The sequence below is a fragment of the Leuciscus leuciscus genome (genome assembly GCF_965113295.1).
Source record: "Leuciscus leuciscus genome assembly, chromosome: 15".
NCBI lineage: Eukaryota > Metazoa > Chordata > Actinopteri > Cypriniformes > Leuciscidae > Leuciscus > Leuciscus leuciscus.
This window is the reverse complement of record NC_138739.1, coordinates 41,509,140-41,534,138: the sequence shown is the minus strand read 5'-3', so window position 1 is coordinate 41,534,138 and position 24,999 is coordinate 41,509,140. Positions and strand designations below refer to the sequence as shown.

At 40.2% G+C, this 24,999-nt stretch overlaps 1 protein-coding gene and 1 long non-coding RNA gene across 4 annotated transcripts in view; one reads left to right on the top strand and one right to left on the bottom strand.

The window, feature by feature from the left end:
* wwtr1 (WW domain containing transcription regulator 1) overlaps positions 1 to 24,999 on the top strand; it is a 58,550-nt gene that overhangs the window by 25,814 nt on the left and 7,737 nt on the right. For 2 of the 3 annotated variants that reach the window (XM_082139747.1, XM_082139746.1), the window contains exons 2-3: positions 13,800 to 13,939; positions 16,985 to 17,086. In XM_082139747.1, the coding sequence (XP_081995873.1) occupies positions 13,800 to 13,939; positions 16,985 to 17,086 (242 nt within the window). The remainder of the gene's footprint in view (positions 1 to 13,799; positions 13,940 to 16,984; positions 17,087 to 24,999) is intronic. The other variant, XM_082139748.1, reaches the window with a different exon arrangement.
* On the bottom strand, positions 5,848 to 9,907 carry LOC309476638. Its single transcript, XR_014198300.1, has 2 exons — positions 9,512 to 9,907; positions 5,848 to 8,111 (listed from the first exon to the last, which is right to left on the bottom strand). It is a non-coding gene; the product is annotated as an uncharacterized lncRNA (long non-coding RNA).

Genomic DNA, 24,999 nt, shown 5'->3' with positions numbered 1-24,999 from the left:
CATTTTCTATCGTCCCCAGGACGATAGGACGCCGTTAGTCTCGAGCCCTGGTATAACTACACTGTAACAAGGACACCTTAAAATAAAATGTAACATATTTTTAATGTGGACGCTTTAAGGTTATACAGGTAAGAATAAAATGTAATAAGTATATAATAAGTGTGTAATAGTGAACTACTGCTTCGATTGCACAGAAGTTCATATCATCTGATATTTTAAAATATATTGCCTCTCTTAAATAACTACTATAGTTTTTTTTTTCTCTGTATATATGAATCAACTTTCTATTAGCTTGTAGTGTTGCAACTTAATTTTACAAGTAGTTTGACTTGTAGTTGAACTACTTGCAGCTTCCCAAGGCGTTTGAGAGTGTGTGTTTGACGTCACACTGTCCTCACTGCTGACCATGCCTGCAAACACAAGCCACAACTTGCCCCGCTTCCACAGAAGATGTCGGAGCTTTATTCCTGTAATCTGGATGCCTATAATTAGTGGCGCATTCCCTTTCCTGCGCGCCCCTCCCTCACGCTTCCACATTCAATTGAATACTTCTGATTCCAGCAGATCCAGCTGGTGTCCTTCAGCAGTCTACATCTGACCTCTGGCGATCCGTCTTTCGGACAGGCCCTCCGTCACCCGCTTCTTTTCTCTTCTGGGGAGTCGCCGCCTTTGTGCTGGATGTGCCGGAATTCCCCAGTAACCCGAGCTCAGAGTAATTGGGAAAGTGGATCTTTTCCTTTTGTTCCTGTTTTCAATTAGCACAGCTGGGTGGAGAGCGTCCCAGAGCCATGCTGGGCTGCTGTCACCCTGCGGACGGGATGGGGAGGACGACACTAGCCCTTTACAGTCCTCGCGCTTTTATTAGAGCCTTTCAGATCAATTTAACAGTTACTTTAATATTCAACAATATTATTGATCTCCTGGACTGACACCATTATATGAGAACTGAACTGAGCTGGATGATGACATTACTGTTTACTCAATAGCGGGTGTAAATATATATGAACTAAATAACTTTTTTTACAACAAAAATGAACCATCACTGAACTTACTTAAGCTCGACTGCGACATTATTTTCTTCTAGAAACAAACTTTGTTGCATTATTTTCCTGTTATCTCTGTGAAGCTGCTTTGATACAATCTGTAATGTAAAAAGCTCTATATAAATAAAGTTGACTTGACTTGACTTGACTTTAGATGAAATGATCTTTGAGATGCTTTTAAGAGTTTTGTGGAAACAAGAAACACTCTTGATCTTGTGGAGCAAACAATCAGTCAAAAAATTTTGGTAACACTTTAGATATTCTACAAGATCTTGACCAACAATGTATGCATACATTTTTGGTTCGAGATCGTGTATTGCCAATGCACGAGTCCAGCACTCTGTAAAGTCTCCTCCAGCACATCCCAAACACTTTCAGTGAAATTAAGCTCTGGACTCACAGGTTACAATTATTCTTCGTGCTTCTCTCAACTATTCTTTCACAGTTTGAACCTGATGAATCTTAACATGCCAGAGTAGAAACATAACAGTCACTACAATAATATTCCAATCATAGACTCTTAAGATATTGATATATTTTTAAATCCAGACAGTGAGCTTTTTGGCTGGGCAGTGTGTGTATATATATATATTAATATGCAGAATAATAGTTGACAAAATTAAAACAAAACATATTTGATAAAACGATTATCTTGTACAAGTCAGCACTCAGGAAGATTCAAATCTTATAGATATCCAACACAGATTGTTTTCTTAAGTGTGTGTGTGTGTGTGTGTGTGTGTGTGTGTGTGTGTGTGTGTGTGTGTGTGTGTGTGTGTGTGTGTGTGTGTGTGTGTGTGTGTGTGTGTGTGTGTGTGTGTGTGCCAGCTCCGTCTGGAGTGTGTTGAAATCACTATGGCTACAGACAGACTCACATTCCTGGAGTTGTCTTGCTGGACGCTGAACACATGCGGGTGAAAGGTGTTCTGCTTCGGCCGGCTCTATAATTACCGCATCAGACCAGGTGGATCTGGGTAGAGTTCCTTATCTTTTCAAACAGGACGCTGGGGTGGGACATATCAAACAGACCATCCCGGTTTTTCTTTTAATAATTAATAGGCTTCAGTTACATCTCAGCCAATTTCTAGTCAGTCGCAGGTGGTATTAGGGGGAGGGGCGTTCTCCTTTTAGAGAGCATCTGACTGGACAAAATCTGTGGTTCAAGATGAGTCATCAATATTTTTGCGCCATTTTCTTGGAACAGAAAATCAGTCAATTTCAAAGGATAATAGATAAATGTTCATTTAGATTACCTGGGATGTTTAAAGTTAGCTCAATGGCCACAACAGCTGATTCTTCTTCTACACGAATTTTTTTTATAATTATTTTTTTTTAAGTAGTCTGAATATTTTAAATGTTATGTCAAATGTTAAAATAGCAATGTAAAAAACTTGTATGGTTTGAGGCTGTGGGCGACTCACGGGCTCCATGCGGCACCAGAGACCACTGGTCTAGACCCTCTGATAAACCCGTCACAGACGTTTGCTCACTGCACTGGATGCCGTCTTAAAACCTCCTGGATTTTCTGGGTAAAATAATCCCAGAAGTCTTCTGTATTTACCCTCTTTAGATATATTCATGAGATTAAATCACGACTGAGAGAGATGCAATCACTGCTGCAGTGTAAGCATGTTTGTTGACATGGACTTGGCCCATGACAAGCGCTGGAACTATACTGGAGTGTGTGTGTGTGTGTGTTATTTTCCACAGCTAGCACGCTAACAGGAAGAGCGGGAAGCTCCGCTCAGAGGTGTTGTGTCCATCTGGCTACTGTGAGTGTGTGTCAGTGTTGTTTCAGCCTGTGTGTCACCCCTAATCCACCACCAAGCCATTGTTTCTTTGAGATGTGTGTGTGTGTGTGTGTGTGTTTCCTCTGCAAACAGCATGTGGCTCGTACACAAACATGGCCCTGCAAGAACCCAAGCATCAGCTACCCCTGTGCCTCATAATCTCTGCTTTATTTTTCCAAACTAGTTCAGAAACTAATTTCTGAAAAACCTATCTTTCATCCTTAGACTGGGTAGGGAAGAGTACAAATATGGGGGCTCGTCCGGGTTGTGATATCTTTAGGAAATGGGTTTTGATTTGATTGTTAATTATGTGAATCGGGGGTTCGCATTTGACTGTTGTATTTACAAAGGAAGAACCCAAAGCACTGTACCGTAAGCTAGAGTCCTGCACTCCCGCGGGACAAATTTTGAAAGGTCATTGCGGGAGCGGGCGGGAAGATGAAGGTGCACTTGCGGGTGCGGGCGGGGGGGATGATACGCTGCACTCCCGCAAATTAAATATGAGTGTAAAGTAAAATATATAAATGATTAAAGTAGCGTACATAATTTGTAGTTGTGAGGGAGATTCTGTTTGGCAGCAATAAAAACGTTTTAAGCAGCCTAAACTTGGATGTTGTCGTTTGGGGTAGGGCGGGACCTAATCTCACGCACACTTGTTTAGAGACAATTCCTTCCCGCTGCTCCGTGTTCGAATTCGAAAGCTTCAAGTTCAAAATAGACAGCATGGACGAGGAAAAGAGCACCTCTAGTGCTTCAGATATAGGCCTAAGCGCTTCAGATGTAAGCACTTCTCTAAAGAAAGGCACATTTACTGCAAAAAAAAATCACGAAACCTCAAATCAGACATTTGGCAGTCTTTTTCGGTTGTGCATGATGGAGAGGGGAATCAACTACCTTTTGCCTGCTGCGATAAATGCCAAAAGGTGTTAACATACAACGGACACAAATCGCATTTTTTTTCCAAGACCTTTCGTGAGACAGAAAGTGAACATACATCCTGCCTGCCGTCTTGCGGGCATTTGCGGGCGGGAGCGGCACATAATATCACAGATGCGGGCGGGAGCGGGACTAAAAATGACAAATTTGCGGGCGGGAGCGGGACTAAACACTGCGGGAGCGGGACTGAAAATTGTGTCCCGCGCAGGTCTCTACCGTAAGCAGACAACAAGGTTGTAATAACTTAAACAGATTTTTCTGGTTATACCAGTACAATCTCTACAATCAATAGTATGTGTTAATAATGTTCTTAGTCTTTCCTTCCTGTGACATGTGGCTCAGAGAGAAGCTACTTTTAATAGCTGAGAGTTTATGTTGAAATGCCAGACAGAGTTTAAAATACAGATAAAATTCCAACCAAAATACCAATATAATCAGAAAAAAAACTAAACTTTATGCATGATGTGAGACTTTAAATTATAAACAAGACAGGGACTCTTATTTTGAAATGTCTGTGCTTTACTATTGCTGGCTGCTAATTCTAAAACATTCTTAAAAAAAATGAAAAATTCACTCTTACAACCATCTACAACATATTACAATATAAACACATAGAAAGGCTATAATATAAACACCTAGAAAGGCTTGGCATAAATGCGCAGTATTCGCTGATTTCTAACTCCTCTGAAACTACTTTGAAACATGCAGCCTTTATACTTATTTAATCACTTAGGCTATAGCTTATTTTTTGTTATGCCGCTACAAAACGAGAGTTTGTTTGCTTGAACAATAAGCTGTCAAACAGCTGTTCCACTGCACATATTAGCTTTAGCGTGTGGGTAAATGGACCTCAAATGTACAGGGCCCAACCCACAGGTGCAGGACAGCTGCCCCACCCAGACCCCGAAGACCCCGAGGGCCCGTTCCTTCTCTCTCCCTCAGACCTCCGAGGGCCCGTTCCTTCTCTCTCCTCCAGACCCCAGAGGGCCCGTTCCTTCTCTCTCCGTCAGACCCCCGATGGCCCGTTCCTTCTCTCTCCGTCAGACCCCAGAGGGCCCGTTCCTTCTCTCTCTCCTCCAGACCCCTCAGACCCCTGATGGCCCGTTCCTTCTCTCTCCTCAGACCCCCAAGGGCCCGTTCCTTCTCTCTCCTCCAGACTCCTCAGACCCCCGAGGGCCCGTTCCTTCTCTCTCCTCCAGACCCCTCAGACCCCCGAGGGCCCGTTCCTTCTCTCTCCTCCAGACCCCTGAGGGCCCGTTCCTTCTCTCTCCTCCAGACCCCCGAGGGCCCATTCCTTCTCTCTCCCTCAGACCCCCGAGGGCCCGTTCCTTCTCTCTCCCTCAGACCTCCGAGGGCCCGTTCCCTCTCTCTCCTCAGACCCCCAAGGGCCCGTTCCTTCTCTCTCCTCCAGACTCCTCAGACCCCCGAGGGCCCGTTCCTTCTCTCTCCTCCAGACCCCTCAGACCCCCGAGGGCCCGTTCCTTCTCTCTCCTCCAGACCCCCGAGGGCCCGTTCCTTCTCTCTCCCTCAGACCCCCGAGGGCCCGTTCCTTCTCTCTCCCTCAGACCCCCGAGGGCCCGTTCCTTCTTTCTCCCTCAGACCCCTGAGGGCCCGTTCCTTCTCTCTCCGTCAGACCCCCGAGGGCCCGTTCCTTCTCTCTCCGTCAGACCCCCGAGGGCCCGTTCCTTCTCTCTCCGTCAGACCCCGAAGATTAGCCTCCTAGCTCTGCTAATCGCACCACTGTTGATATGTTTCACGCACACTGTAAAAAAGAAAAAGTTAGTTCAACTCAAATTTTCAAGGCAACCGACTGCACAGAATTTTTGAGTTGAAGATATCAACTTAATTTTTTACGTTTTGAAGAACTACAATTATTAAGTTGCGTCAGCTAAGTTTTTCAAGTTCTGACAACTACGTTTTTTTAATTCAAGTTACTGGAACTTTCAAGTCTGTAAAAGCTTACTATTTTGAGTTCAGATTACTATCCCCTGTAATAACTTACTATTTTGAGTTTAAATTACCCCCCCCCCCCTCCCCTCCCCTCCCTCCCTTTAAATCATCCACTGACAGTAAACCAGTTCATTTATGCATGTTTATTTGAACGACTTTGGCACAAACAGCTTTACAATTCCACAATGTAAACAAGTAATCTTATGCACAAAGCAAATACATCAGGTTTCGGTACCATAATATGGGCAATGTAAACAAGTAATCTTATACCCAAAGCAAATACATCAGGTTTCAGAACCTTAATATGGGCAGTTTTTTTTTTAATTTCCGACTCTTGTTGAGACCTTACAAATAATGCAATATTGCCAAAGATGACCGATAAACAGTTGTATAGTGCCTGCCTAAGTATTAATTCAGAAATGTGTAAATCCCCACCTGAAAAAGCCAAATTATCTGAACTTTGAAATTAGCCAAAAATGCAAACATGCAGGCTATAACAGTAATGGTGAAACACAGCTTGCTTCTACTGAACAATCAATACCGTAGTCTCTTGACAGTAATATGACAGCTACACATACAGTGCTATGCATAAGTTTAGACACCCATGCTAAAGTTGACTAAAAAGAGGAATAAAAAATCATCTTTTGGAAATTGAACTTAATGCCTTAATAAAATTTTTTGGGAAAAATCCAACCTTTAAGGACACCAATTTTCTTCGTGAATGAATAATGTATCGTAAATAAATAAATGTTCTTCCTTAAAATACAGTGTGCATAAGTTTGGACACCCCTATGTTAAATTCCCATAGAGGCAGGCAGATTTTTATTTTTAAAGGCCAGTTACTTCATGGATCCAGGATACTATGCATCCTGATAAAGTTCCCTTGGCCTTTGGAATTAAAATAGCCCCACATCATCACATAGCCTTCACCATACCTAGAGATTGGCATGGTTTTATTTCAGTTAGCCTAATAGCTAGTTTGATTTGCATTGAGAGATGATCTTATGGAAAGTACTCCATGCCAATCTCTAGGTATGGTGAAGGCTATGTGATGATGTGGGGCTATTTTAATTCCAGAGGCCAAGGGAACTTTATCAGGATGCATAGTATCCTGGATCCATGAAGTAACTGGCCTTTAAAAATAAAAATCTGCCTGCCTCTATGGGAATTTAACATAGGGGTGTCCAAACTTATGCACCCTGTATTTTAAGGAAGAACATTTATTTATTTACGATACATTATTCATTCACAAAGAAAATTGGTGTCCTTAAAGGTTGGATTTTTCCTAATTTTTTAAATTAAGGCATTAAGTTCAATTTCCAAAAGATGATTTTTTTTTTAGTCCTCTTTTTAGTCAACTTTAGTATGGGTGTCTAAACTTATGCATAGCACTGTAAAAGATTCGTTTTTAGTTTAAAGGGTTAGTTCACCCAAAAATGAAAATTCTGTCAGTAATTACTCACCCTCATGTTGTTCCAACCCCGTTAGACCTTCGTTCATCTTCGGAACACAAATTAAGATATTTTTGATTAAATCTGAGAGCTGTCTCACTCCTCCATAAACTTCTATAGACGTTATAACTTGCTGACCCAGAAAATGTATTAAAGACATCGTTAATATAGTCCAAGTGACTAAAGTGGCTCAATCTTAAGTTTATAAAGCGACGAGAATACTTTTTGTGAAAAAAAAAAAAAAAAAAGACTTTATTCCACTATTCATTTCCTTCTCTCTGGGCCTCGAGTCTTTTCACGTAGTGTGATAGCACAGCACGTCTGTGTTGTACATCACACGCATCTCCCACATGACCAGCGTCGGCCAATAGTGAGCCTACGTGTGACGTACAACACAGACACGCTGCGCTATCACACTACGTGAAAAGACTCGAGGCCCAGAGAGAAGGAAATGAATAGTGGAATAAAGTCGTTATTTTTGTTGTTGTTTTTTGCGCACAAAAAGTATTCTCGTCGCTTTATAAACTTAAGATTGAGCCACTGCAGTCACTTGGACTATATTAACGATGTCTTTAATACATTTTCTGGGCCAGCAAGTTATAACGTCTATAGAAGTTTATGGAGGAGTGAGACAGCTCTCAGATTTAATCAAAAATATCTTAAATTGTGTTCCGAAGATGAACGAAGGTCTTACGGGGTTGCAACAACATGAGGGCGAGTAAAAGCTCCGGACACGTTGTGAATTTATCTTGTATTTTGGCTGCCCTACAGTGCGATTGGTCAAATGTGACTTTAAAGCGCCAGGTGTTTTAAAAGAACATACACAGTCACTGTAAACACACGGCCAGTAAGCTCCTCTTCCGTGCCTGAGCCGATGGTGCCTAAGCAGACGCTCTTGACTGGCGCTGGCAAAGCTGCAGAAGCGACACTTCATAGAAAACCTAGCACAAAAATAAGAGGATAAAATGAACACAGTGACATACTTCGCAACCGTTCACGTTAATGCTGTTGAGCTTCAGGGCTAAAACACACAAAGGTAGGGCTGGGTATTGTTCAAAATCTTTCGATCCGGTGCCAATTTTGATACCTCAGTTTCGATACCGGTTCCTAACGATACTTTTTTCGATACCAATTTTATGAAATCCATTTTAACAAGATTACATAACACATTACCTCAGAAAAACTTTGGTTTTATTTTTTCAGTTTGACTCATGCTCCTTAGCCAGTGCACAAAGGAACAAAAAAGCACCTTCAAAAAATACAGTAAAACTTGTAATATTGTTTAATAGTATTAAAATTTAAAATCTTATTTGAATATATTTCAAAATGTAATTTATTCCTGTGATGTCAAAGCTGAATTTTCAAAATCATTACTTCAGTGTCACATGACCCTTCAGAAATATGAAAACAGTTTGCTGCTTAATATTTAGGAAACTATGATACATTTTTTAATGATTCTTTGATGAATAAAAAATTCAAAAGAAAAGCATTTATTTAAAAACGAAATATTTTGTAACATTACACATGTTTTAATGCCACCTTTGATAACTTTAATGCATCCTTACTGAAAAAAAAAATCTGACCAACCAACACATTTTTGAAAGGCAGTGTACATTCAGTAGGTTATATTGCAATATAAACACTGTCAGAGTGATCAACAAGGTATCTCTTCATTTACCAGTCGAAGACGGAGCAACTTTCTGCTCTAATGTTTACTCTGTGCACTGTCAAGGTCTTCATCATATTTGTGCGTGTGCGCGCGCCTCTCATATGAGTATGTGCGCGGAGAGTTCCGCGCGTCTCGTGTGTGTAGTGTACTGTAGAGTTTGCATGTAACTGTTAGGTATCGAAATCTGGAATGAACGTCATTTTTCGATACTCGATATATCGAGGCAATTCGGTCGGTCCCTCAAAAGTATCGAACTCGGTACCCAGCCCTACACAAAGGTCGCATGCTAGAAGCTATATCTATCTAGTTAACTACCGTATCAAACCGAAGTTTTGCATCACAGTTTTAGCACGTTAGTTCTAACGTTACCTTGGTTGCAGCGCATGGTCGCGAGCAGTTGTCAATGAGCAAAGCAGACGTGCATAAAACAATGCCATCATTCATTGAGAAAAACAAACATACCGGCAACACAAATCTTTCAATTAATATGTGGACAATAATTATATTGAGCTTAACTGTTCAAAATAAGCTAGCTTCTAATCGATTAGCTAACGTTAGTGGGGGATTTTGTATTGCCATAAACGCCTCGCCTGGTTATGATTTATCGATTTTGTTTCCCGCAATGAAATGTAACACAAATATCAAATGCATATACATATTCATATAGCTTACCCGTTAGAAGGAATGTCTCTCTTCAACAAAGACGTCAGGGAAAGTTACCGCTGGCATTGTGACAAGATGGCGGACGCAAACTTTCAAATTTTCGAAGGGAGCTCCTGCGAAAATCCTTGGAAACCCCGTAGCAGCCGGTTGCCATGACAAATTTCAAATGAGCATGCGCAGATAAGTTGACCACACTCTAACTGGGTGTCAACTTCAACTTCAAAATAAAATCAACTCAATTTATTAAATAAGATGAACTTTTCCTCAGAAACGTCTGAAAGTGAGTTCAAGTGGCTTAAAACACATAGTTCAAGTTCCAACTAGCAATTTTATTGTCAGTGAATGCAAAAATCTTAGTAAGGTGAACAATTTTGAGTTGTCGTTTTTACAGTGCAGCTGGAGTCTCTTAAACCACAACTGATAGTCAGGTTTAAAAAAAAACACGATTTACATGTTATGTTAAACTATTTATATTCTGGGGAAATTTAACATTTGAAAAAAATACAAACACCTTATTAAAGAGACACAATAATAGTTAACTAGAATGATTTTTAAGGACAAAACTTTGAGCTTCAGCACCCTAACCCTCCCCTAATTAAAGAATCATCATCCTCATCATATATAATCTCAAACACTCAAAGCACGAGCCGAGAGGTCAGAGGTCAGAGCATGGACACATGTCTTCCTGTTCTGCCACTGCAAGGCCTGAGATCAGCAGGAAGTGGATAATCTTCCCAGCGGAGCGTGAATAGTTCCAGTGAGTCACTCTCTGATTGAGGCTTTGTGTATTTTGTGACTCATTTGGCCACAAACTGCTATGTTTGGTCCAGTTTACAAGTGTACAAACAAGCAGGTGGAGTTGATGAGGCATGTATTTTAGATTAAAATTGTTTTTATAATTTTTTTTAAGATCCGTAAAGAATGTAACCAACCGAGGCATACGTGTGTCTTCATGTCACCAGCGTGAAAATGTAGACCTGTTGCAGCCCTCGAGTCATGAATGCTGTAAACAATCATGTAATTGCAGTGAGAATCTATAGCTCTTTTAGGCCCAGATTATTATATTGATTGCTTGGTCATATTTAAGGTATAAGTGTGATTATTGACTATGCATATTTTCTGTACTATTTTAATCAATTAAGTTTGTCAAAAATACTATGACAGTGTTGCATGAAGAAACATTTTCAGCAGGTCTGGTCACACCATTGCTCAGCAACGTTTTGTGGCCAGAATCCAGTCAGAGTTTCACATGAAGCCGAATTTCTTTTAATTGTAAATTTTTTTCGTGTTCAAGTTGGACATGCAAATTCATGTTGACCAACTCGGTTTGAAAGTGACTTCTGTGTGAGCACATCACTACACTACTGCGCATGTCTTATTTCAGCAAACTTGAATTTTCACACAGGGCAGAATGCGATACTGTTCCACATGAGATTTGAACGAAACCGTGTGACCACCGCTTTAGCTTTGCAGGTGATCAACTCTCAGTAAAAAAGTCTCCTGGTAACCAAATTTTGCAGCATAACTAATGCTGTACAAGACTTGGGGCCGGTTTCACAAAGATAGACTTTGACTATGGCTTAGATATAGGCTAGTAAGATAGTCAGACTTCAGATAGACATCTAAATCAGACCGTTGCACAAAGCACTTAAGACTCTTGACTATCTTAAGTAGGACTACACTGCAATGCATTCTGGGTAAAATAAGCCACTTTTCAAAACATGGCGGATCAAGTAAGCGCATTCAACCGCTCAGTGCAGTTTACCCCAGCGGAAGAGTGTTTGTTGGAGGAGTATAACAGTTACAAGGACATTTTACTTAGGAAATTTAGCGGAGAATGTAGTAACAAGAAGAAATGTTTAAATGATGAGCCATTTTCCCTTTTCTTTTGGCTGTGTGTAATGTAACTGATTGTTACTGCTGGTTGCCAAGGTAACAGAGTCTCAGACCTAAGTTAGCCTGGGGGTAAGGTGTCTGGGGGGTAAGTTAGCCTGGGGGTAAGGTGTCTGATTTTTTTATTGGTCTAAATTAAGTCCGTCTTTATTTTTGTGAATCAGTCTAACTTGCATTAGCCTAGTCTATGAGCACATTGTAGACTTGTCTAACACTATAAGACCGGTCTAAAATAGCTTTGTGAAACCGGCCCTTGAATTTCCTTCATCTTTTACCGTGTCCTGCAGATCTACATTCCTGCAGAGCTCATTTCCGATTCTGCTGAAACACTCCTGAACCAGCTCGTCGAGGTTGAAACTGTCAGTCAAGGTTGAGATCAGATCTCCTGGAGCAGGTTTGAGCACCCCTGAACTAGACAATAAAGCCCACCCGATAATGAAAGAAACGCTAAACTGGTTTACTGACTGAGGGACACTGGGATTGGCCTTGCATGAAAAAATGCAGAGGAGCCAGAATTTCATGAAGCTGCAGTTTTGAAGGGTTCACTGAGGGTGGAGGAGTGGCTGAGGGAAGCACACCTGTTCCTCGACTCACGCATCGCAGCGTTTGTTCACGCTGGACGTTTAGAGGCGTGTGGTTACGACTGCAGGTCAGACAGCTGAGTCGAGTCCAGCCGTGGCTCGAGGTGAACGATTTAAGGCGGATTCGTGCATCTTTAGCACAAGAGTTAGAATAACATCAGACCACCAGAGAGAAACACGTGTGCATCTGGCTTTGTGGAGCACTGACTTAAAGTAGCAACATGTATAGTTTTCTTGGTTGTATTTAGTTTAAATTTGTCTGTTCAAAATGCTCAATCATCCAATATTGTTTGACATCCAAAATTTTGCATTCTCTTGCAAATGTTTTTGTGTTCCCTCAGGGAGTTTTGCGCTCACTCACAACCCTTTTGCCTTTGCTTGCAAAACTTTTGCGTTCCCCCTAGCAAGTTAACATTTGCAAGTTCGCAAAACCTTTTATTCTTATCATGGTTGGAGCAAAACTCTGCAGGACTGTGGCTCTCCAGGACCGATGTTGTTCGGGTCCAGCCTCAATCCAATTGCAATTATCACATTTTACTATTACTGTTATGTATTACTATTTTATGTTTTGGTGAATTCTTAAGAATGAGCGATCTCATTTGTATGATCTGCACTTGCCTCTCTGAAGGTTAGGTTTAGGGGTTGACATTCATGCTTAGTGTTTTAAAAAATATATATATATTTTTTTTTTTATCCTGTTTTTGTACAGAAAATCCAACTTTTGGATTTTGGATCAATATTGTAAGAATCCAAACAACTCATAAAATAACTACGGTTTCTCATGAGTTTGGGCTGCCTTCAGAACATATTTGAATCTAGCATTGTCTCAGGGTTAGCACAGGCAAGCATCGCCTCATTCACCAAAATCTAGCCTCTTTTGTAATATTGTAGGTTAGGCACCATTTTGTGAGTCCCATCTCATTTTTTACCCCATAACCATGTCCCTTTAGTCGTTCTGGCAACACTAGGTGCGTTTCCATTACAGATTTGCGCAAAATTTCTTCTAAATGTCGACAAAAACTGTTGTGAAATGACGGCGTTTCAATTAACCGATGTTATGCGACTAAAACTTCATTTTTTCCTCTCGTGATAAGTAAAATCATTCCAAAAACCATGGCGACGGACGTTGGTGGGTTTATGTACTATATCCCAGCCACTGCACTAGCTATTATTATTAATCGAAGGAGACGTATGTGTGTTTTCCAAGCATTAATGGAACGACCCTTATTATACATGTGAGCGGCACATATGAGGAGTTTCTGGGTGTTTCTCCCTCATTTTTGCTTTGAGGTCTTGATTGTGGCATTTATTTGAGGTTTAGAATCCATTATTTCTGTAATTATTTTGTCTTATATGAATTTAATAAAGAACTCTGTCTCGTATTCTGTCCAAACACACTTCGTCATCTACGTCAGGTGACCTGGAAATGCGCAAAAACTGTTTCCATTGCAGTTTTGCGAAATATTAATTTTTCGAATTGCCTGAAAAACCTCCTCATGCGAGCGGAAAAAGGTTTTTGCGATAAATGGGAGTTTTTGCGAAATTGACGTGTTTCCATTGGCCGTATTTTCAATTTTCAATTTCAAATTGCGCAATTTGAAGGATAATGGAAACGCGGCTACTGACGCCACTGTAGTTCGACACGGCCAAGAAATCAGAAGGTTTCCTGTGAAAGAGAGTTGGGTTCCTTCTAAATGGAGTAGATTGAAGGATCAGAAAAACTGTTTCTAGAGTAGCTCTGATTTGCTTGACCTTCCGAACACTGTGAATGCCCCTCTGCAGAAGTGTGTTTAACGTGAACATTTGCTGTTTCTCTTGTGCAGCCACATTGAGAAGATCACCACATGGCACGACCCCAGGAAGAACCTGACCCCCTCGGTGACCCAGATGGGTCTGCTCAATCAAGCCTCCACTAACGCCAACATACAGCAGCGCTCCATGGCCCTCTCTCAACCCAACCTCGGTGAGTGTGAACTCCATTACTCATGAAAACACACACATTCTCTTGAGCCGTTTCAATCAGCTGGCAAGGTGTTCGCCCCAACGCTCGATGGCCCATGACACTCACACACACACCTAATATCACAGCTCTGATGTGCTAGCATATATTTCTTTTGATTTTAGAGGTGTGTGCCAAGGCAAGCATCTCTATTATTACGCTCATATTAGGGTTAGAGATTTAAACAGCTCCGAGTCTTAAAGGGTTTGCTCTCCCTAAGTAAATTCTGTCATCATTTACTCGCTCTCATGTTGTCCCAACCCCATAAGACCATAAGATAATCTAAGACCCAAATGAATGAAACTTTAGAGGTTGCTTTCTGTCCCTCTATTGAAAGTCCAAATAACCAAAACTTAAAAGATCCAAAAAGGTGTTGTAAAATGAATCCATATGAATCAAGCAGTTTAATCCATACATGCATAACACCACATATTACCCATGAAACCACATAGTAACTTGCTAAAAACCATCAGAAACTTTCCGAAATCGCCCCCTCTACCCTTTTATAGGGCATTATTTGAGGAAACGGCCGTTTGTAGTGCTGGCTGAAACCATGTTAAGGGCACTCATTCAATCCCACAATGCACCACAGTAGCTGATGTGCACTCAGCTGCTAGTTGCTAAACCAGGGGGTGTCAAACTCACCCCTCTTCATTCGCATTTACTTCAAAACTACACAAATCTAGTCAGTTCTTTGGGCTAGGCACCAAACAAATGAAACAAAGTTTTTCATCCAGCAATTTCTTACTTTAAGTATTTGTTTATGCTATTTATCATGTGTGTATAACAGCAACACACATCAGTCTGTCTGTTGATCAGAGGTGTAGCTGCTCCGTTCGTGGGCTCGAATGCTGGTGTAATGAAGAAAGTCTCCCAGCTGAAGATCTGAAGGCTTTTAAAGCTGGCGTACTGTATATGTGAGGCGTTTTGTTTAGTGTCTGCATGTTGTTTGCTCTGACTCTGTCAGAACGCTAAATGACTTCCAAATGGGCTTTCTTTGTTTGCCCTTTTTTTTTTTTTTTTTTTTATCCTGATTTGTGATGAAATGGAAAAAAAGGTGTGCCTCTGCTTTGTTGGCAGCCGAGAAACAGATTCCAGCGAAGGGGGTGGGGGGGATAAGAACGAGACGAAAGAGTTTGGAGGGAGAAAGATTCCTTCCAGCGCTTCCAGCACATACAGTAGACGCCCACTATCTCAGCATATAGAGTTACAGCACACACTACAACATTTAGTCTGCAGTCACAGGAAGTAAAGAGAGTTAATAAAAGTTACAATACTTGACTCCCAAACAAAAACTGACCCCCCAAAAGAACACGTCCAGTGTGTGTAGTGCAATGAAAAACATCAGAAAGTTTCCAGTGAGACCGTAGCACGCATCATGAGCGTGAGGAAGCGCTGGTGATGACATCTCACCGCACTGGATGTGAATAAAGCTGCTCAGCCTGAAATAATGAACTGTGTGTGTGTGTGTGTGTGTGTGTGTGTGTGTGTGTGTGTGTGTGTGTGTGTGTGTGTGTGTGTGTGTGTGTGTGTGTGTGTGTGTGTGTGTGTGTGCGCGCGCGCGTGTAAGCCAACCTGCTACACTCGTTCAAACGGCTGTTTTCCTCCCTGATCTTCTGTTAACTCAACCATTAATTTCTGTCTTGCACGATCTTCTGATGACTCAACCACTCTTCTTTTGTGTGTGTGTGTGTGTGTGTGTGTGTGTGTTTGTTTTTTACATGGCTGTGTCATCCATTTTGGCTCACTAGAACAAGTTCAGAGGGCTCACAATAGAAAGCCGTGACTCAGTCCTGGCCCCTACAATCCCACAATGCCTTGTTCTTCCTCTATCCCTGGCTTTTTTTCAGTCTCTGGGAACTTGAGGGGCAACAGATTTCCTCTATTCTTAGTTTAGACCAGCTCGAGCCTTCACCTGTTGTGTGTGTTCACCATGGGCCCCCCCTCAAAATGTAGGGATTATGGGTAATTGACAGTTGACACTCTAATGCAGGGCCTGAGGTCCTGTTTCTCCCAGTCTTTTCCACTCGTATTAGAAGTCTATAGTTTGTTCCGTATCTTTTCCTCCTTGCAGTTGATAACAATGGACATATTGCATCACACTCGGTTTTACAAGCAGCTGTTCTGCTGTTTTAGCTCTTAAGCTGAAATTAAGCCCAGCGTGAATGTGTGGTTTGGGTCAATGATATTTAAGCGTACATTTAAAAATGCAGTTCATTCATTCAGTGAATATACATCTTAAACGATGAGGATGTTTTTAAATTTGATACATAAATTATGTCATAGAGATGTCTCTGTTTATCTGACTTTTTTATGACAAAGCAAGGATAGTTCAGGCTGTGCCACCAAAACTTACCAAAAACTTAATGACACTGATCAATTAATTAATTAAAAAAAACTTGGCTTGAAAAATATTTTTGATTAAATGTTTTGCTTGGTTACACCTCATGACATTATTGAAAAAGTTAGTACATTTAAACTTTTCTTGAAAATTGTAGCTATAATTAGTTTTTTCTCATCCATGTATTTTTATTCATTTGGATTTGATTGGATCTTGAAAAGTGGTCTGTATTATATTTTATAATATTGGACACTGCTATTTGACCCTGGCTACATCAACAGAAAAAACTATTCATTTTAGGGCCAACACAACACAAGTCATTACATTTTGATTAAAAACTCAAACCACTACACTGTCAGAAAAAAATAAAAATGTAATAAATAAAAAATAAATAAAAACACATCAGTTTGGCGCTGGCGCAGGACCCTTAAAAGGACAATTTTGTACTTTTTTTACCCATAAAAGGTGTTTATTTGTATTATGTACCCTTTTAGGGGTATATAAGGTAAAAGTATGTTCCTTTAAGGGTCCTGCGCCAGTGACAAGCTGTTTTGCCCCTTTGCACATTTAAGTAGTGGCGTAAATGAAGCACTACTCCTCTGTGGGCATCGCTCGGGAGTGGGTCAGGCTGCCGGCTGATCTCTAGCTGTTGTGCTGTTGCCGAACAGGACAGTTGCCCGAGGCTTGGGAGCAGGCCGTCACCCCTCAGGGAGAAACATACTTCATTGACCACAAAACCCAGAGCACCTCATGGCTGGACCCGCGGGTGGGTAAGTACTCCCTTCTCGAGTTCCTGGAGTCCAATCAGCCCAGTAGCTTGATCCAATCATTTAATTCTTCAACATCCTGCCGCCCTACTCAAATCCCACAGTCTCATTCCTGATCGTTTGACCCCCCCCCCCCCCCCCCCGTTTCCCACACTGCCACTAATCTAAACCCACAGTATGATCAAATGGCATGAGGGTGTTGTTCTTAGTGCTGTGACTAGCATGTGTTGTGTTGTTGACATGAGAGTGAGAGTGTAATGATCCACAGATGATTTGCTCTACATGCTAATACTTGTTGATTTGTCATTATTGTCTGTTGGCCTGATCAGTGATCATTTCCCTTATAAAAACTTAATGATCCTTGATGACCATTTCCAGGGACAATTTAAAGTCATCATCACACCCTCATGTCTTTCCAAACCATTCATGACTTTCATTCTTCTGCAAAACACAATTTGACGAGTGTTTAAACTATTTTCTTCCATACAATGGAAGCCAATGGGATCCAAAACAACAATGGACCACATTAACTTTCATTGTAAGGACAAAAATTTGTTTTGGAACGACATGAGCGTGAGTAAATGATGACCGAATGTTCAGTTTTCAATGGTACTAAATATATTGTTTTTGCCAATGACCAACAACTGAAAGTCTGATCTAAAAATGTGTATTTTTTGGTGAAAATATCTGTAAAGTTATGGCTGGCTGACTGACATGTCATGTTCCTCGAGCCTGTAAAAATAAATATTAGAAATAACCTGTGCTCAATATGTTGTTTAGTTTACCCCATAAAGTTGGGGAACATTGGCATCGAGTTTCAACCTACTATTGTTCATAATTGTGGACATTAGTTACTGTCACAATATTAGATTTTCACTATATGATTATCGTGAGCAAAACAATTCACATTAATGATTTTATCGCATATTATCTCTAAAAGAATTGTACATTTATATATATATATATATATATATATTTTAAAGATATTATCAGAAGAATAGTATCACGGTTATTGTGGATTCTGGTATACAACACCGCTAGTGGACATGTGTCCTGGTCTACAAATGTCCTTCTGTGTCTTTATGATATGGTATGTAGATATTCAACATAAGAAGCAAAAGTGACACATATGGACCCACTTTATAGTCTTTAATTACTATGTAACTTTTAAATTAATAATTTGATACGATGCACTTATTGTGTTAATACTTGTTTTTTTTTTTACATTGTACTTATAAAAAAGAAAAGAAAAACTGCATTATTTTCTGGAATTGACATCTGTAATAATGCTGTTGACCTGACACCTACCCTTAACCCGCCCTTAAACCTTATCCTACCCACACCACCAGACCAAAGCAGAAAAATAGTAGTTAGAGACACCTAATATAAAGGAGGACTAATATAAAGTAATGTAATTGGAGTGAGATATGGCTAACACTTTTGATTACGAGCTCTTGTTGAGACAGGACCTCCATTTAAATCTCACAGATTTTGGGGACTGGAAGTTTTTTCCTTTTCTTTTTTCTTGTCGTTTTTTTTTTTTGCTGACCCTGTTAGACAGCTGATGCCGTTTCTGGGAAATCAATGAAACAAGAAGTTCTTTGTGGTGTGGCTTTAGCAACTCAATCGACTCTGTCCGATCTCTCTCTCTCTCCCTCTCCTCTCGTTCACGGACCTCGTCCGCTCCGCATGTGTTTTCCATCATGGAGGTTGTTGTGACACTCAAGATGTCAGGAGGCCAAAGGCTGGAAGGCAGAGTGTGTCGGACGCCTCCAGAGCCACGGTTCACATCTGGACCAGCAGCTCGCACTGGAACAGAGAGTAACCGAGAGTCAGGGACACCTGTTGGACTCAGACGGTGAACCACCTGAACTCTGTCAAGGCACCTTTATTTATATAGCGCTTTACACAATGTAGATTGTTTCAAAGCAGCTTCATAGTGGTAACCTCTAGATAAATGCCATTTAAAAGTCAAACTCAAAAGTTAATGTCCGTCTTAAAATCAAAGAAAAGAAAGTGTATTTTGCATGAAATGTTTAACCTATTTTTAGAACCATTTATTATTTGCATTGAGACTACATTTTCCTCACAATTATTGGTTGAGTGTCTACACCACAGACAACACCCAACAGAATAATTCCTTTTTATACGAATACAAAGTATTTCAACGTTGACAAAATGTACCCAAGTAAGAAAATTCGGCTGCACTTTATTTTAAGGTGCAATAGTTACATTGTACTTACTCAAATAAGTACTGAGTAAGATTAATTAACTACATGTACTTACTATAGGGTTAGGGTTTGGTTTATGGTTAGTTACTTGTAACTATGCATAATTTACTGTTAATACTATAGTAAGTACATGTAGTGTAACTACGTCACCTTAAAATAAAGTGCCACGACATTCATATTTCATGGTTGAACTCCTCTATAACAGTTAAAAAGGTGAAGATTGACAATGTTCCTATGATTATAATGGCCATTATAACCACTAGATGGCAGCAGAGGACCAATCCCTGCATTGTGAGTCAGCTTAGACCCCATAAGCACCATTTCATAAAGGCCTTAAACAGTTTGAACCCCGATAATTGCTGCTCACAGCTAGATTGTACTGTTAATACTAAGTACATGTTGTAACGTGTAACTACGTCACCTTAAAATAGTGTTACCAAATATTCTGTCATTGTCTACTCACCCTCACGTTGTTCCAACCCTGTAAAACTTTAAAGTTTCAAGTTATTTTAATGAAACCTGAGAGTTTTCTGTCATTGAAAGTCCATTCCAGCAAGACTTTCAAGCTTCAAAAAGTTAATGAAACCATCAGAAAAGTAACCCATATGAATCGAGCGCTTTAATCCAAGTCTTCCGAAGATACACAGTCTCACAGACTTTCAATGGAACGACAGAAATCTCTCAGGTTTCAAATTATTGTCATTTGTGTTTCTCAGATGAACAGAAGTCTAATAGGTTTGGAACAACATGATGGTTAGCAATAGATTACAGAATTTTCCTGTTTGGTTGAACTAACCCTTTAATTGTCCTGGAAAATATCACAATGCAAAATATCTCGATGGCAGTAAAAATAGTTGATGACTTCAGTGACAGAAGTAAAGTCTGAACTAGCGAATGTCTCCTCTTCATCTTACCATATAAGGCCGTCTTTGCTTCACCTCAAACTGTGCTCGATTGCCAAATCCTCCACCCCATCCATAAAAATTACCTTTTGAAGATCTTTTCCTTGTAAATAAATGTTCGTATATCTTTTAAATAAAGCAAAGCGTCCTCAGCTCCGGCGTAGTTATGAATGTGGCGTTTATTAAGAGTTTTTGTTCAGTTCTGTGTTTGTGTACATGATGCAGATTTGTTCGTGGTATCTCTTGACCTGGTTTATCATTTTCCACACACACTTGGATGGTAGACGTGATGTCTTCCTGTTTGCTGGACAATTGATGGCCTGAAAATGTCTATAGCAAGTCTGAAGAATCACTGCATGTAGTCTAACAAGGAAATTGGTTAAGTGCCAGTTTTAAGCCGTTCTCTTGTGCATTATGTAACCCTCTCCAACAGAAATCCATTTATAGTAGAACTGTGAGACACACAGGGTGATGTGCCTCAACGTTTTCCACCCAGTAAGTTTGATTGAGTCTTTTACACATTTTAAGAAGATGTGGGTCCTGTGGAGATATGTAGGTTTGGGGGATTTGAACAAACAGACTTCGAACATGATATTTCAAATAAAGCCATTTGTTGATGAAAAGTGTGCTATCACTTATTATATTACTTATTGACTCATTTTACTTTAAAGGAGGAACCTGAGCCATACCTTTAGACAAGACAATTATAGAGATGGGCTCTTGGGTCTGGGCTCTTTTGACTTGGGCCAGCACTTTTACATTCATGCTTTTATCCATAGTGAATTACATTGCATTCATGGTACACATGTCTTGCATTCCCTGGGAATCAAACCCATGACCTTGGCATCGCTAGCATGAGTACATAGTTATTACAGATACATAAAATGGAACCCAACATTTTTCTTGAGATCTTCCATTAAACAAGCAACCACTCAGACTATGTTAGCAACCACATAGCAATGCCCTGGCAACCACCCACAACACCCTGAACGTTTTACTTCATTGCACTTAATCTAGCTCAGATGCGTCCAGTCCTGCCCATGAACGGCCAGCTTTAGCTCCAGCCAGACCAAACACACACGCCTGGATGTTTCTAGTAATCCTGGAGTCCTTGATTAGCTGGTTCAGGTGTGTTTATTCAGGTCTGGAGCTAAACTCTGCGGGACAGGAGCACGATTGGACACCCCTGATCTGGCTGTGTTTGATAGTAAGTGCATGTTCTGCGTGAACGATGAGTCAATCAAATCCTGAAACTCATTACGCTAACAAGATTGTTTTACTGAGTATACTTAGCATTACCTGATCACATAAAGAGTCTCTTTTTTATTTATTTGTTTGTTTGTTTGTTTGTTTGTTTGTTTGTTCTAAACCTTACTGTAAATCTCAAGAAAACACTTTATGTGCAGTATTTGTAACTACTGTGTACTTATTGGCAGTGTTGGGGAAAGTTACTGTCTAAAGTAATGCGTTACAATATTGCGTCACCCCCTTAAAAAAAGTACCTAATTGCTTTACGTAGTTACTTTTTTCTCCTCTGTGTCTCATCTGGGCTGGACTTGCTTGCTTGTTTTTTAATAAATAACTAAAATAACATGTAAAGGCCCTTTCACACCATAAGTGAGAAGTCTTAGGCTTATATTAACATCTGTACAGTAGAGGGTGCCGCTCAAACAAACCTTTAGCTGTGCTGCCAGTCTGAACCGCAGAAGAACAAGAAACAGGAGAAGAACGTTCAACACCTTAATTCAGCAATAAAAACAAAAGGCTTGGGTCATCAAAAGTCAACAGTAAAGACATTGGTTAATAAAGTAAGACTAAACACATAAAGTATTTGTCTAATTTATTATTTAAGTATTGCAGGTTTGCTTAATATTCTGAGTTTGCATTTCATTGTTTGTATTCATGTAGAGGAATACTGGCATAGCTCAGGTTACTCGTACAGCCCGCTGTTTCACGGCTCAAAACGAATCTGAAGAGATCGAAACGACAACAACAAACTACCGAGACCGCATCGCCAATAGAAGCTCATGACAAGTGCTTGTTCGAGGGAGCTCAGCCAGCTCTTGCTTCAGAGTACACTTGTAACTTCTGGAGCCGGTTTCAAAAAGCTATTTTAGACCGGTCTATAGTGTTAGACAAGTCTACAATGTGCTCATAGACTAGGCTAATGCAAGTTAGACTGTTTCACAAAAATAAAGACTGACTTAATTTAGACCAATAAAAAATCAGACACCTTCCCCCCAGGCTAACTTACCCCCCAGACACCTTACCCCCAGGCTAACTTAGGTCTAAGACACCTTACCCCCAGGCTAACTTAGGTCTAAGACTCTGTTACCTTGGCAACCAGCAGTAACAATCAGTTACATTACAGACAGCCAAAAGAAAAGGGAAAATGGCTCATAATTTAAACATTTCTTCTTGTTACTACATTCTCCGCTAAATTTCCCAAGTAAAATGTCCTTATACTCCTCCAACAAAACACATATCTTCCGCTGGGGTAAACTGCACTGAGCGGCTGAATGCGCTTACTCGATCCGCCATGTTTTTTGTTTTGAAAAAAGTGTCTTATTTTACCCAGAATGCATTGCAGTGTAGTCCTACTTAAGATAGTCAGAGTCTTAAGTGCTTTGTGCAACGGTCTGATTTAGATGTCTATCTGAAGTCTGACTATCTACTATATCTAAGCCATAGTCAAAGTCAATCTGTGTGAAACCGGCCCCTGGAGAGAAAAAGCACAGATAATGGACAAGGATTAAACATGCACGCTATCAAGTGGAATATGCAAAGCGTACGAGTAAACCAAAGCACACTTTGTTTTGTGGTTTGGGTTTTAAGGTTAGTACCTTGTTATAGTAAGTACACAGTAGTTAAGTAAAGTCACTTTTATTTATACAGCGCTTTTTACAACACAGAGTGTTTCAAAGCAGCTTTACAGAGATAACAGGAAAATAATACAACAAAGTTTGTTTCTAGAAGGAAATAGCGTCACAGTCCAGCTTAAGTAAGTTCAGTGATGTTTTATTTTGGTGTAATTTTTTTTTTTTTCATTTAGTTCATATATATATATATATATATATATATATATATATATATATATATATATATATATATATAGCCGCTCTGGAGAAAACCTCCATTCTCCAGTCCAGTCACCTCAGCACACTACATTTCCCAGAATCCCCCCTGGCTCACTCTCCACAATCACCACAGCCGTCGATCACCCTCATCAGCACCTTCCAGTTTAACCTCACCAGTCACTTCTCCATTTATCTGGTCTTGTTGTTCCTACGAAGAACTACTAACCGGACCTCCTCTACCTCTGAGAGACTTCTGTCTGTCTCCAGTCATCCGTCTTCTCCAGTGATCCACTCATCTCTCATCTCTCATCTCAGACAGATCACCGCTATCATCAACTCAACGTATCCATTCTCCCAGTTACTCGTCTGTTCACGTCGATTGTTATCTGTATATCTGCAATAAACCACAGTTTCGGATGTTACCTGTTCTTGCATTCCTCTCTTCCATGACGCATTGAAGTTAAAATTGCCTAATATAAACCACGGTAGTTTCACTTTCACGGTTACACTTTATTTCAAGATGACGTTGTTACAGTGTAATTACACAAATAAGTACTGAGTAATATTAATCAACTACATGTACTTACTGTAGGGTTTGGTTTAAGGTTAATTGCTTGTAATTATGCATCATTTCCTGTTAATACTGTAGTAAGTGCATGTAACTACGTCACCTTAAAATAAAGTGTGACTGTCTTCACTCGTTGAGGTTTGCACCAAGTCTAGGCCCTTGCAGCCACCTTATCATCAGTCATGGTGACACGCACGTCGTTTTATTTTTATATAAGCTGCACAATACTGAGTGCATGAGCGGTTCAAGCCGATCCGTGAGCCGGAGAGCAGAGAGACTGTGCTTTGTTTGTGCCGTATCTCACGACTCTTTCAGCCCACATCTGGCTTTTACAGGAATGTTTTCTCCATGTGAAAGTGGTTTACCCGACAGATAAACACACCACACACACAGAGATACACACACACACATGCTCCAAACGGTCACGAGTCGCAAACACTCTTCACAGGAGCTGTGGGCTGAAGAACCCTCACGCACTTCACAATTAAAAATAAAGACTATGATAATGAAGCTGATTGAGTTTGAAGTAAAGCAGTGAAGGTCAGTCCTGAAACGCCACCAGCGTCCCTGAAGCAAACAGTGTGTCCGATCTGTCCGTTCCTCTGAGAACAGCAGGCAGTCTCTACACTGGAACAGAACAGCTTTTCACCATCCAGAGACGAATGAAATCACGCTAAAATACAGCAGTTATTGTGAAAACGTAATTGATAAAAATCATACTGTCTGCTTAAAGCAAATTGATTTGTTTCATTTACTCAAGCATCTAAAAAAGGCCCATCCTAATAATAATCTGGTACATGTAGGTTAGCCAATCACAACAGACCTCATTTACATATTGAAATCAAAAGTTTGGGGTCAGAAAAATTTGTTTTAAAATAAATAACATTTATACAGCAAAGATGCGTTAGTTTAAATTGCCCAAAAGTCTCAGTAAAGACATTTATAATGTTACAAAATATTTCTATTTCAAATAAATGAAATGGAAAGAATCCTGAAAAATAAATTGGATCATGGTTTGGACCAAAAATATAGAGCAGCACGTCTGTTTTCAACATTGATAATAATCAGAAATGTTTCTTGAGCATCAAATCATCATATTTGAATGATTTCTGAAGGTTCATGTGAGGAATGATGCGGA